Source organism: Melitaea cinxia, chromosome Z, assembly GCF_905220565.1.
Source record: "Melitaea cinxia chromosome Z, ilMelCinx1.1, whole genome shotgun sequence".
In the NCBI taxonomy this organism is placed as follows: Eukaryota; Metazoa; Arthropoda; class Insecta; order Lepidoptera; family Nymphalidae; genus Melitaea; species Melitaea cinxia.
The window spans coordinates 6,879,062-6,894,545 of NC_059424.1; the positions used below are offsets into that span (position 1 = coordinate 6,879,062).

Below are 15,484 nucleotides of genomic sequence, written 5' to 3' on the forward strand. Positions count from 1 at the left end.
TAAGGTTTCAAGATGGCCTTTAGAGACTTAGAGATTCGTGAGAAAATTGCAGAATATTGATATAAAACCCAATCCTTCGAAATTTTTAAAGTAACAAACTAGGCGATGTTCATCGCGTCCCAAATTAAAGTTTAACATTAATTTTATTTCGAACTGCTTTTTTAATGTAATATTTATTTATTATCAATTTAGTTATCAAAAAGTGGCTAATTAATGACAACATTTAATGCAAACTCGTGCTAAAATAGTTAATATTTTTTTAGTCGGTGTCTTTGACAACTAACCTGATTAGCAAATGTCTCGAAAAATAATTACATTTAGTTCTATTTTTTAGCTTTTTAAGTAACTATTATAAAAAATTGAGGTATGGTTAAGAACGGCTTTAAAAAGCGGCTTTAAATAAACTGGAAACGCGTCTGTTATGAAAAGGCTATTTATAATAGCGAAAAACTTGATCCATTCTCTTAGTTACTTTGAAAATCATCCTATCTACTCATTTACATATTCTACTCATAAATTTCATTTAAAACCATATATCATGAGTAAATGAATGTATATATCAATTGACAGTACATACTTATGCGGATTTATCTACCCTAAAATATATATTCCCGCGTCGTACGCAAAACTTAATCACAACCAACATTAAAACCAATCCGCATTAATATCATAAATTCGTAGAGTAATGCCAAAACGAGGACGTACCCTGTTAACGGCGTTGTAAAGTTTAATGTAAGTTGTCGAATTCAGTCTTAATATGAGTTTTATGAGTCTTTCCGTGTGTGTTGAGTCAAATCCGAGAGTAACGTCTAGCCGGTTTAAAGATTATCTTCCATTTCTTTTTATGTGACACATTTGTTACCATTTAAGGATAGGACAGAGAAAATAATCTTTAAGTGACATTAGGGTAAAAGTCATAGCCAGTTTAACGTAAATTATATGTCAAGCCTAACTATTTTAGCTTACGTAACATTCATAGGGTTTTCGATAATATTAGCAGACGTTACATTTGGCTTCGGTAGCTTTTTCCTAAAAAGAAAGTCAGCGAGGCTGGCAGATCGTCGAGGACCACCTTTGTGCAGGATCCTTTCAATATCCTCGCTGCTTCTAGACTCCTCTGTTTTTATATTTAGCGCAAATTTATTCTTCTTTGTCTCGTTTTGGGTGGAGAATGTCGTACCTTGAAAGTCCATCGAGTAAGCCTTGGTGTTGATAAAAGACAACGCGGCAGGAAGAGAGGGGGCATCGGCGAACGAGTGTGGCCGCTCAAGGCGGCGTAAAACGCGTGCACGAACTGCGCTCGCGAGACTTTCACCAGATGTGGGAGTTCCATGCGACATCTTTGGACTCATCGAACCATTTTGACTTTCTGAAAAACATAATAATTTACTTTTATTTATGAATTTTTCAATGTGTTAAAATCAATAAGATTTTATAGAAATCGTAATAAAATTATATAATTCATGGTACAATAAATAATCGCATAATGGAATTGAAGGTCAAAAAGATAAGTTATATGATGTACGTCCTTTCAGTGGTAGTGCTTATACTAAGTCATAAAGAAATGGTACTCGAGCGCGCCTGATATTAATAGTACCTGTTATCTATTACTTTATTTATATTTTATGTATGTATATAATATATATTATGTTTTATATCCGCATTGTGAAACTATTTATATTACTCATTATTTTCGAACATTGACCGACTTGTCTCGAAGTAGAGAGTACCGACCTTTTGGAATTGATGTTCGTGGAGACGGACCACCATCCTCATCAGTATGACCTTCGGAAAGTGTCTCCAGCGGCTCGTGACGCCTCTCACCAGAATCGTCACGGTTAGCGCTACCATCACTGCCAGCCGCTGAGGTCGACGGCGTTGGATTCTGAAATAAATCAAAACTGGTTTATAATATATCTTAAGATTAAGTACTTAATGTTATGATATAAATACCATTTATTTTTATCGACTTGTTCTTCATTTTTGTTTTCAAAAAGCCTTATCAAAACATAAGCGTGTATATGGGATATCTAAGTTAGAATCGAAATCTATCCCTCTCTTATCTAGTTAGATTTTTTAATTCAATACCAGATGTTTGATTAAACTCCGAACTGGCTGTATTTTTAATTCCTTAACTCGTTTTGTTCTATTTTTTTTACCGTTCGACAGGAAAGTAAAACAACCCTTTTTTTAAACACAAATTTATGCGCTAGGTCTGTTTTTTCTTTAGCAAATCAAAATGAGGTCGTTGATAAGAAGCTTATTTGAAGGCATTAAAAAAATGGTTGCACTCCGGGAATGCGGCAGAAGTGAAAACTTGAATATTAACGTTGTGCATTTTTGATATTTTGGAATGGTTAGGGAATAATTTTGCACGAATTGCTTTAATTATCAGTATAAAAGTACTATCATTTATGTGGTAAAATAACTAAACAATATTCATTTAATGCGTTGTCGTACACAAACATGACAGTTTATTTTAAATTAAAAAATTAACTCTTCAGAACTATTACAATTATTTTACATTCGCGCTAGCGCCCTGCACTGCCTTAACGAAACAGCAGGGGCAGGGATACATTTTCGACACCCGGTAGAAAGAAGGGGGATACTTCCTTTCCTACGCCGCGCTGGCAGTCTACTATCCCTCTGACTTACGAATTTTCGATCAGATTACGCGGCCTGATGCGAGTGTAACATTTTTTACCCATCACAAAAAAGTGCACAACGCCGCTGAGGAAGTTTTCACTCAAAAAAAAACTTATAACACTTACAGCATAGATGTCTGTTAGTCCAGCTTTAGGTGTCTCACCAATCCCGTCTAGGAAGTACGTCACCATATTACCCTTGCCCTTTACGTCAATTGTGCCTCGGCAATGGAGCCGGTAGCCTCGAGTTGCCAGAATATCATATACTTCTTGTGTCACCTTAAATTTTCGCACTAGTGATTGTATTAATCAATATAAATTGAAATGAATTCGCAAAAAGCTGTGATTGCACGAGTATAAAACGCTTTTGCATATAGAAAAAAATACGAAAAAAAGTTTTCATTTATAAAACTACAAATTGTGGTACCACAATATTCGCAGCGCCATGTATTTTACACAATTTTATGAAGGTGGAATATACACTGTATCTAATGTATAATGTTTATAATAATTTTATTCACACTTTTGAAAGGTTATATATGATGTATTTTAAGAAGTTTTTAAGAGAAATTCACCTGGATGTGGTCAAGTAGTCCAGTAGAGTCCATTCGAGATGCAACATTTACAGCGTTACCCCAAATATCATACTGTGGCTTGCGGGCACCGATCACACCGGCAACAACCGGTCCAATGTTGATTCCTACAAATTTACACGAATCCCTCATTGCTAACTTACATATTTTGTATAAATTTTACTTAATATTCAACATAATGATGATTAGGTTCATATTGTTTTATATAGCCAAGCGATAAAATGACATTCGCATATTTTATAACAATCACAATTTCGCAATGCAAGTAAACTTTTATTTAACATTTACAATTAAAAATAGAAAAAATTAAGATGCTTTGCTACTTCGTCTTACCGATTCGAATTCTAAAGCTGTTAAAGGAATGTTCATTGACATATTGGAGTTGTTCGCGAAGGCGTAAGGCATAGTCAGCCATTGCCGTGACATGGCGATAGCCTCTTAGGTCTCTTGTAGATACTGTTAGGCCTGAAAATAATTCAAATATCAACTTTAGCTTGTAGGTCTAAGTCGAATATAGAATTTTTATAAATATTTTAAATGAATAGAATATGCCGCCACAAAGGTTGATGTAAAATTCCCTTAAGATGGATGTAAAAGAAAAGAAACAGCGTTCGCAATATTAATGTTTATTCGGCTGAACTATTTATGTAAATCATTCATAATACTGGCTTAAAGTAAATTTTATTTACCAGACGCGGCCATATAGGTAGCTCCTGTACTCTTGATCTTTTCGATATATTTGAACTGTTCCTCAGATAGCATTTCGTCGAAGTCAGCAATGATTTCGTTTAAAAGTCTTAGGCACTCCACACCCTCGTTGTTTCCCTCCAATTCCACGTAGAATTCCGAAAAGTTCGGAATTGAAGCAAACATCACGCACACAGACTCGCATTGTTCGTGGTACAACTCCTGAAGGTTACAATAAATTTTGAAGTTAGATATGGATACAAATTTTCTTGCAACGTTATCAAGCCAATTTATCAGTTTCAAAGAATACCAGTTTATTAATGTTGTGTAGATCTTTTTTTTTTAAATGCATATGAATTGATAAAAATATATATAAGTTTTATTTCATTGAATTAATATTTAATATATTTTGCTACATTTTACTGAATTATAAAACAATATTTACACTAATAATTGCATTCAAGGGTGTACATTTGTGATATACAAAATATATTCCGTTCTTTTTTTATAACAGGGATTACTCAAAGTTCTGCCTTAAGATTTAATTTAAATAACTCGTATTTATTTACATATCACTAGAAATCGGACAGTAGTCTTACATCAATATTTTTATCGCTGCACAGGAAGTGTTGGGCCACGTGTTCTGGCAGTATATTAGCGAGTAGCTTTCGGTTGTATGCTTCAAGGTGCTCCATATCCTCTTTTTCATCTGTAATTATTTTTATAAATTATTTATTTTTTCTTTGATTGTTACTTTGCAATAAGTTTTTAAATGTTTCATTAATCAGTTAAATTTTAAAACTCCCAATCGTTTCAGCCTGGCTCCTAAATTAAAAATTAATTCCTGAACAAAACTGACTGAGCAAAACCAAGACATTGAAAATAAGACCCTAACTTTAATTAATAATAATGTACCGGTAGCTTGCAGTTTCCATATGAAGTCAAGGCGGTATGTACTTTCAGTTTGCTGCGAGTGTAAAATTAGGGCTACGAGTGCACCTAGAGCCACCACAACATTTGTCCATTGTTGATTCCAATCCAATTCGCATGAGTGCCTATAATTGAAAAAAAATGCTATTAATTCGCATCTCATAGTAATTTAAGTCAACTAGTAACAGTAGAACGTAATTTATTTATCGGTGACGTTATTTATTATGCTTCAACCTACTTTCACATTGATTGTTTTACAATATGTTTTTGCAGCGGCCATAGCACGTTAGACACTTTTTGGGTGGGTGAAGTCTCTTTTTTACCAAGCTTTTATTAGCTTGGGTTGTATGGATGTGTGTATGTATGTAATGGAATCTTTGAGCATAAAATTCATCGATTTCCAGAAGTTTGATTAGTTTGAAACTTATGACACGTATCAAGGACAGATGACAATGCAATAATTCAATAACAGTTTCCGAATATCCTTATTAGGACCGCCAGGATTAATAAATTCTTTTGTGGATCCTCTGTAAGGAAGTAAGAGAGATAAAGCTAGCGCGCGATCTGCACACCCCTGCAGTTTCGGACTTACTCTTTCGCTCGGGCACACAGCACAACACAACGGTGACAGATACTTTTTCAGGCTAGTTGCATTTTACCTTGTTTATTCCTTACTAGCTGTTTTCCGTACGCTTCGTTGAATTGAATTATCCTCTTAATAACTTAATACCTTTAAACCTTTAAACCCCTCTCTTCCCGTGGGTGTCGTAAGAGGGAGAGGAGACTAAGGGATAACACAGTTCCGCTACCACCTTGGAACTTAAAAAGCCGACCGGTGGCGGAATAACCATCCAACTGCTGGCTTTGAAATGCACAGGCCGAAGACGGGCAGCAGCGTCTTCGGTGCGACAAAGCCAGCCCTGCGGTCACCAACTCGCCTGCCCAGCGTGGTGACTATGGGCAAAACACATGAGCTCACGTTATTTTTGGCGTAAACTTGTGGAGGATGATGAATGATGAACTTAATTTTTATTATAATGAGTATTCAATTACGATTGATTGTTCGGTATTCTACTACTGTAATTTAAACTCATTGGAATTTAAAAAAAATTCTATATTTTAGTTCGATTAGCTATAAAAGAGTGTTTTTTTTTCGGTTGTTTTTTTTTTAATATAATTTATTTATACAATGATAGGCTAGCGTTTGACCACTATTTATATTTTTATCGCTTGCGTTCGCGTCACTGACATGCTTATAGCAGTATATATAAAAAAATCTGTAGCTATACAGTTGACATATTGTGCAACATTATTTAGTGCTGCGTATATCTTATAAGTGAAATTGGATGGATTTAGTGAAAAGTTCAATGTGTAGGTGTATAACTATTGTTGTATAATTGTAAATCATTATGAAATTTCAAATTTTAATACTAAAAGTTCTAAGTTTTCACTTCTATCGGCCGTCTCTATAACTACAATATTTTTTTAATTTAAAGTTCGTCATTTATTCAAATTAGTGTTGCCCAAATTCAGTCTTGGTCTTGCAGTCTTGGTCTTGTTCTTGCGTTTTTGCAAGACCAAGACCAAGAACAAGACCGCGTATTTTTAGCAAGACCAAGACCAAGACTGACCGTGCAAGACTTGAGCAAGAACAAGACATAGCCTGCAAGACTCTTGCGTCTTGCAGCTAGGACTTAGCGCTATTTCACTGAGTAGTTAGGTGTAACAGTTCGGTGTATAGGTAGGTACGCTTAGGAATTCTATGAGACGCAAAAAACTGTATCAAAGAATATGAAAAACTGGACCTATGCGCATTACGACTAATACCATAAACATAGCGAATAAAAAAATATCTATTAAAATCAAACTGAGTGCATGCATAGTTATGTTTTAACCATCGGCACTTTGATAATGCGGCATCAAAGGTTTTGTACTTACTTCTCAAAGAAATTTGCCGCTTTTCGGAAGTACATGGTTATGATACACGCGCCGGCGGCTTCTTTTGAAATGTAAAACAATCGTTGCCGCCACGCCGAAATCATAACATTTGACACTATTTGATTGCCGCCATAGGGCGTAGGTATACTCATGCAAAATAATTTCGAATTTTAAGAGTACCTACAGGTGTTCCAAAGAATAAATAAGTTTCAGAGTGCTTAGAATGAAAATGAATACATTATACTGATCACGCAAGTAGTATTATGATTAGGATAAAATGATAAGGATAGGTAGTAGATGTCATATTAATTCATTCTAGTAAGTATATATTATAATATTGATTACTTAAATGGTTTTAAACTAATTACTTAGGTACTATTATTGTACATTTAGTCATTATATTTCTTAAGTTTTTACAAGAAAAAATAGCAAAAAGTGTTCAAATATCACCCGTTTAATAAATATTGTAGCCACTTTTAAATATACTTGAAACGTGTAAAAAAATTCTACAAAACTAATAAAATAATATAAAAAGCGTAGGTACTTACCTACTAATAAAATAAAAAGCCTGCGATAAGAGTTTTGTATTACTTACCAGCCCGAATATCTCTGAGAGAGATGATGAGAGTAAGTATTTACTAGCTGTGCCCGCATAGAAATAGGTTAAGTGATGAGTCAGCCAGGTGGTTACTTTGTATTAATTCTTGGTCAAAAAAATTGATATAAAGTATCATAACCTAATGATAAAGCTGTTGATTTGTGTTGTATTTTATTTTTTATTCAAATAAATGATAAATCGTAAAACTCTTTTATTAAATTTCTTATAAGTTGAGGGTTCAATCTCTTTCTAGACAGATAAGTATTGTTCTTTAAAATACGGTCAAGTTATTGTAATTAATTTGTTTTTTTACATGTTTTAGCAAATGTAAGCTTATAAATCATAAATGTTTATTAAGAAACAGTTACTTCCATGGAAAACGACATATAGGTCAGTTGATTTTTCGAATTTCTTATCAAATCTTCAGTTATTTATTAATCTGCTTGATCTTTACTATGGCTATGTTAATTCAAGCTCACAATGTTCCAATTCTAATACGTTTTTCTAAGATTTAAAGTAAACTTTAATAAATAGTAATAGACTAATAGGTAATTGCAAGACTTGCAAGACTCTTGCTGCAAGACCAAGACCAAGACCAAGACTGGGAGCGCAAGACCAAGACCAAGACCAAGACCAGGTGTATTGGCGCAAGACCAAGACCAAGACTGGCTAAGTCTCGTCTTGTTCTTGCATTTGGGCAACACTAATTCAAATGTCATTTGTTCAACAGTACAATTATGTTATTGATTAGGTACCAATATCTTTTCGTTTAAAGGATTAATATAATAAAGATATACAAACTTACTGAAACTTGTTATAATGATCTTGATAGTAGAAGTATCTTTGAAGAGTGACGGTAATATATGTTGCGCTAATAACGAACAGAATGATTGTCTTTATAATCGTTATGAAGATTTGGTGCGCGGCGCACAGGAACATCGCCAACAGTATCAACTGCAGGTAATGCTAAAAAAATGATTTAGATGTTAAGTACAATAAATTTAGATGTGAAAAATATATGCACATTCAAGAAGTTCATAGGCTGTCTTATTAGTTTACTGATAAAAATACTTGTGTCACAATTATAATTACATCTTCGAATATTTTAGACTTAAAAAGTCGTCGCAAAAAAAAAATAAGATTACGAATTTGAATATTTTACAGTTCAATTTTTTTTATAAGCCTTAAGTTTTTTAGTTATTAAAAAATTACTTTAATTCTAAAGCATTTAAGTACTTTCGATGACAGCATAATGATTTTATTTATTACCATTATAATCTTAACAAGTAAATTCAAATTAAATTTTATATTTATGTATAATTAAAGGGTGATTACCTCATTCATAACAGGTGGGCAATACGCAGTTTTGTCCGTTGATAAGTGCGAGACTTGAGACAAGACCAAGTAAATACCCTGGAATATTACGTAATTATTAAAAATTTACTTTACATTTGTAAAGATTAGATTATTAGATTTATTTTTTAGATTTGTTCTTTAAAAGATTATTATTATTATTATAAAATAATAATAATAATAATCTTTATTCCTTCTAACATTAGTACATCACATAAACACATATTACATCAATTATATTTAGTCATTGAAAAAAAAAAACAATATATCTCTGGTCTCACTACACACACTAGGATTTCCTGTGTCGTGGGGTCCTAGTATAGTATTAGTTTAAACAATTTTGATTTTGATTTTGAAAGAGGAGGTTGAAAAATATTTTTGTTTGACTCGAGAACCGACGATAGTAAACGAAAGACAAAAAAGCATTTTCATTTGTCGTTTTAAAATTTTTCTCAAACACGTTTAAAGCTAAACTACTACACATATATTTTAGCGTTAGCGAAAGTTCCTCTACTAATTATGTTAAAATATCAGCATGAATTAAGCTTTACTGCGTGCATTTAGGCGTATCAAATGTCAGGTAGGCTGAATTTAGACGTCAGGAATATGAAATGGTATGCAGACTATATGCACCTCGTAGCTTCTCCCGCGTAATATACAAGTCCCTGGGAACGATGGAATAAAAAGTAGCGTATGTGTTATTCTGAATCACCGTCTATCTACGTACTAAGCTTCATTGCAATCAATTCAGTATCGTTTTCGCGAATGAGCAACAAGCATCCATCCATCTATCCTAACAAAAATTCGCGAATATAATATTTGTAATATTTGTATGAGAAATACGTTACCATAACAATCTTAATTTGAATGATGACAGCTCCCACTGAGATGAATGACACCAGTTGAGCGAACGTACGATTGTTGTGTACGGTGGCTGTGAATCGTTTTACCCAAGGTCCTGCGACCTATTTTAAAAAAAGAAATAAAAAATTTTGAATAAACAAATATTATCTTACAGGCGTAATAAAATTTTATAATTCACAATTATATTAACTGTTTAAAAATTGATCATTAATCTTTAATTTAATTGTTTTAAAGTGATTTTTTTTAAATTACAGCTTTAATATGATTTATTTTCAGTCAAATAGTTCGTTATTTCTGAAAGTAAATCATAATCAAAATATCATTTTATAAAGTAATCAATATATATATATATATATATATATATATATATATATATATATATATATATAAGTTATATTATGTACCTCATAATTAATGCTGAGGACCATATACGTAATGGTGCAGATGACAACTCCGCAGATAAACATCGTGAACATGACAGCTGCGTTGCTATACAAATAAACAGAAAATAATTAACTAATTAATTGTATAATTATAATTGTTTTGTTAAGCAAGCGTTAAATTAACATTTAAAGATGAAACTCGTTGATAAAATGTATAAAAACTGAAATTATTGTAAGCTACTACAAACCATTCTTTTTTCATTATTCAAAGTGCTAGGATGAGATTATTTTTTTTATTTTTTTTTATTTTTATTTTGTTTAAGTAAATCTGAATTAGACTCATGTTGTTTTATGGGTAATTAAGGTATATCACCTCCATCTTTTATTATTTTGTTTTGTCTTTCTGAAGGGTTGCTTCATTTTTTTATAGGTAGCTAATTTAATTTATGAAATACTCACATTTCGAAGACCAATAGTTGAACAATAGTCACGGCGAAGAATATAATCACGGAGCAGATGAAGTAGACATTTAGCATTCTATCCCTCTCGGCAATATACTAAAAATATAAATTAAAATACTACTTCAATAACATAAAATGATTATATGAGTAATACATACGCATATATGTAAATTAATTCTTACATACGCATATATTTTAAAAACATTTTCCAATTTTATTTATTGCTAATTTCTCTGGATCAATCAAAATATATATTTTTTATAGACACACTTAGTGTCTTTGACAAATAAATTTGAGTCGAGACTTGTATGTATAATTCATGCATTCTATTGAATTAAAATCTGGGACACCACTGTTGAGTTTTCAAGTATGAAATATTCTCGGCTCGACAGTGATTTTGAATTTTATATTTGTTAATAGAACCGCAAAAAAACCTCTCTCCCTATATTTCTCTTCAACGGAATAACAGCGTACAGTGTTAGAAATTTTACAGACCGTTATTGACAATCTTGCAATCGTCTAAAGACATACACAATATAAAATTGCATCGTGAAATTTTAGGGTTTTATTTAAGTATAATTCATCAAGATTAGTTCAGATTTAGTACTTAAAAACATTCTAATTAATCTGTAAGCCTCAAAAAGAGATTACACTGGATTTGACACTTAAAACCTCTTTGTTGAGTAACTGTAAAAGCTAATTTACGCTACAACTTTTAACCCAATCCTAAATCCAATTTTTCGCGTCACTTTTTCATGAATTCGCATAGATTTTAAGAATAATAATTTTTAAGTAATCAGTACTAAAGAGGAATACGTATATATGTCACGTATAGTCTATTATTTTCTTTGAACAAACAAATTACAGTTGTATTTCTATGTAGTAATTTTAAGCATATTTACTTTGACTACAATGCTCAATTTTTGATTGTGAACAACGACGGATAACAGGTTTACTACAATAGTGTTAAAGAGTTATTTATAAATTACTGTTGTAATAATACTGTTACAGTTCGATACAGATATTGATTGAATCAGACTGTAACATCCCAATTCTGAGCATAGGCCTCTTTCTCCATGTAGAAGTGTCAGAGCTTAATCCACTACGCTGATCTACTGTAGATGTGGATACATTCCTTGCTAGTAGTAACGGTCGCTATCAGGTGTTTATGATAGTAACTGGAAGCGACAGCTTAACGTGCTCTCTGGGAGACCCATAAGGACAGACACCCAGACAGATCAATGTACAAAGATCACTAAATTACCTTAAATTTAATGAAATAATCAAATCTAATTAACAATGCAATATGAAATCTCCAGCTCCTTTCCCGCATTACGCTTTACGTAATTAATCAATTACATAGCTTGTTTGGCGCCGACTCAAAATTACTGAGCTATAGTTACATTAGTTTAAGAATTTGTTTATTAAGGTTAATTTAAAAACTAAACTATTTACAGAAATATATACTTAGATATAGTTTCATTACTTTAAGAAGTTAGTTATTAAAGTTAAATAAAAAAGGTTTATTATTTTTTGCTTTTCAGTTTAATTATGTTTCTACTTTAATATCAGATCGTTAGATAGGTTAAGGGCTCCTAATGAAAGGACTTTTGGTACAAAAACGATATAAGATGAAGCATAAGCTAATATCCCTTTTTTTAAATGTAGTGCATAAAATGAAAATTTAAAATTCTTTTCCGCACTAAATTATACTTTGTTTCTATTAGTACGTATACCTAAATCTATAACTATACATCTATATATATAAATATAATTGTGTTTGCTCGCAAACGAAAAAAAAACCGACTTTAATTACATCGACAAGTAATACAACGTAGAACGACGAAAAAATAGTCAAGCAACTACGCGTTATCAAAGATTACTCAAAAAGTGGTTATCAGATCTCGATAAAATTTATATGTGACCACACGATAAACATCAGCTTTCGATTAAATCAAAAATTATCAAAATCGGTACACCCAGTAAAAAGTTATTACGGATTTTCGAGAGTTTCCCTCGATTTCTCTGGGATACCATCATCAAATCCTGGTTTCCTTATCACGGTACCAAACTAGGAATATCTTCTTTTCAACAAAAAAAGAATTATCAAAATCGGTACATCGAGTAGAAAGTTATGCGGTAGAATACAACGTAGGTCGACGAAAAAAGCGTCAAGGAAAAACGCATTATTAGATATAACTCGAAAAGTAGTTGTTAGATCTCAAATAAATTGAAATGGGACCAATTGGCACACACCACCTTTCGATTAAAACAAAATTTGTCGAAATCGGTCTACCTGGTCAAAAGTTCTGATGTAACTTACATTAAAAAAAAAAAAAAATACAGTCGAATTGAGAACCTCCTCCTTTCTTGGAAGTCGGTTAAAAATTGAAATGTCTGTTTGTGATTTGAAAATACCCGTGTTTTATCAAATGCATTAAGTTATTGAAACGATACTACACATCTTCATCTTCGGTACAGCTGAATCGATTTTTATGGGGGCTTTTCCAAGAAGATAGATGATATTGTAGAGCAGCCATATAGGCTATTTTTAGCCAGGAATTCCTGCGAATACGGGATTTACCCGGGGAAAATCGTGTGTACTGCGCGTGAGTATCTACCGCTTAATACCTAAATATGAAATAACTATACTATAATTTTTGTGAGCAAATCTATATTGCTATTTCGTTTCGCTTTGAAATATCAGTATAGATATATAGATTGCTTTAATATATCTATACTGATATTATGACGCTGAAAAGCTTGTTAGATTGTTTATATAAGCGCGCATTTCTGAAAGGAACTACCGGTTCGAAATGAAAATTATTTTTGTGTTGGATAGTCCATTTACCAAGGAAGGTCATAGGCCATTTTTTCTCAAATTAACATAAGTGAAATCGCGGGGCACAGCTATTAGAATAATAATAATTATTAGCGCAATCAAATATCAAATAATAATAATAATAATAAAACATGAAAGGCAAAAAGGTACCTTTCCCTAAAAGTGTTTTAACTATTAATGACGCGTTGGTGCAGTTCTCACAGCAACTTGTAATTATAATTGCCCAGGGCACATGTACAGACACGACAGTATGCACGAGCGTTACGGCTCCATACCGGCGTACACCATCTGCATCATCAAGGTCCAAGTATTTGGGACGGAAAGCGTAAAAGCGTTTTCCAACGATAACATAAAAAAGTTGTGTGTGGTCTAGTCGTATATTTTCTGTGTTGTACATATTACTGGACTATAAAACATGTCCAGGTGGAATGACACTAAGAATGCCGGCAGCATTTTTCCGTTGAATCGCAATACCGGTTATTTGGGTAAAAAATCCACCAGCCTTCCTTCCAGTGGAGGCTATGTTTGTGCCATTTAGTTATTTCAGGTTTTTCTTTTAACATCATGTATATAGACGACTTTAATGACGAAAACGCGTAAAATATTAGTTACTAAACTTTCATAGTCACTAACAACTGAAAAAATTACATTTAGACCATGGTAAATGTCTCGTTTTATATAGGTACAGTTTTTAGTACGCGTGAGAATTTGTGTGCACATTAATTTTGCTAGTACTATTTATAACTACTACTACTTGAAACTTGTACGGAACTAAAAAAAAGTTTTATTATTTCTAAATTTTATACAATGTACTGTGTGGCTACGGTGTACTGTGTGGCTACGGTACTAAAGAATATAGCCACCCCCTCTCTTCCCGTGGGCGTCGTAAGAGGCGACTAAGGGATAACACAGTTCCGAATTCTTTATTTTTTCGTTATATATATATATATATATATATATATATATATATATAACGAAATCTATGTACATATATATATATATATATATATATATATATATGTACATAGATTAATGCAATAACGAATATATAAATTTGTTATAATTTTCTGTTCGTTTGTTTCGCTAAAACTTGAGAATGTCTGAGCTGATTTGGCTGATTTTCATCTTGAAATATTTATGAAAGTTTAGGGAAAGTTTCAACGGTAAGAAATATAAACAAAGAGTAACAAAAAATACTAATAATGATAATTTAATTTTCCCATACAAAATGTCCATAGATGTATAACATTTGATGCTTTTTGTCTTTTTAGAAATAAAAAAAAAAATAAGTGTGCTTTAGACCACACGGCTGTAAGTAGTAAAATTTCTTTAGCAATAGGTCTGTACAATCGGCCTGCACTGTCTTAGATATACGAATTAGCTATGAGAGAAAGTGCTCGCATCCCTCCCTCTCTCTTGCTCTGTTCGCTTCGCCCGATCACACTTTTCGTAATGCTCTCGTCACGCACTCACCAGCTTACTTCCCAAGTCAAGCGTGCGTACAGAAGTTTTACTTTTACTTTTTTTTATTTCACACTTCTTTTTTCAAATATTTAAAGGTACGTTCAGGGTGTTTTTTTACAAATATATGTCGACGAAATTCATCGGGTCATCTAGTCTCTAGTACTAAAAATCTTTTTCTACTTCTGTTTTTGTCACCGCTTTATAAGTAGGTATATTACTAAAAATGAACGAATTCACTACGATCAAGCTTCTTGATTGATTTTTTCTCATCAGTGATTCTTATGAATTGAACGTATATGTAGATAAATGAAAGCGGTGCATAGCTAGGAGGTTATTACTTAATTGGATGCAGTCATATATCGGTCTGCGTGCGATTGAGTTTCACGTCAGAACACTATGTTCAATACATATCATCAAAATTCATGACTTATTCGTGTGGAAGTTCGTTTGAAGGGAGTTTTAATTGGGTTATTTCAAATTGTACAAAATCTCAGTTCGTGATTCTGTTCATAGGTTTGGTAAATATGACATGGCGATATGATTTTTTATTGTCGCTTGTAATATTATGGCTGAGTTAATGGTGTATTTTTTAATACATTTTTACGATCTGTATAAGTATATTTCTTATAACGAACATAACAAAATTTTTCATTTCCATTCTGATATTAAAACAAACTGATTTTTTTTTAAATATATTATACATACTACGAATTTACAATGTGTAAT

The 15,484-nt window shown here is 32.3% G+C and overlaps 1 protein-coding gene across 1 annotated transcript in view; it reads right to left on the minus strand.

Annotated features, from left to right (window-relative positions):
- Nucleotides 1-962: 962 nt before the first annotated feature.
- Nucleotides 963-15,484, minus strand: part of LOC123668537 (adenylate cyclase type 6-like) — a 143,271-nt gene continuing 128,749 nt past the window's right edge. Inside the window, exons 17-30 of the mRNA XM_045602270.1 lie at nt 10,451-10,548; nt 10,013-10,097; nt 9,593-9,709; nt 8,727-8,804; nt 8,197-8,357; nt 4,841-4,980; nt 4,525-4,634; nt 3,928-4,147; nt 3,572-3,703; nt 3,221-3,345; nt 2,772-2,924; nt 1,735-1,885; nt 1,181-1,369; nt 963-1,117 (exon numbers count right to left, since the gene is read on the minus strand). Coding sequence (XP_045458226.1) covers nt 963-1,117; nt 1,181-1,369; nt 1,735-1,885; nt 2,772-2,924; nt 3,221-3,345; nt 3,572-3,703; nt 3,928-4,147; nt 4,525-4,634; nt 4,841-4,980; nt 8,197-8,357; nt 8,727-8,804; nt 9,593-9,709; nt 10,013-10,097; nt 10,451-10,548 — 1,914 coding nt within the window. The remainder of the gene's footprint in view (nt 1,118-1,180; nt 1,370-1,734; nt 1,886-2,771; nt 2,925-3,220; nt 3,346-3,571; nt 3,704-3,927; nt 4,148-4,524; nt 4,635-4,840; nt 4,981-8,196; nt 8,358-8,726; nt 8,805-9,592; nt 9,710-10,012; nt 10,098-10,450; nt 10,549-15,484) is intronic.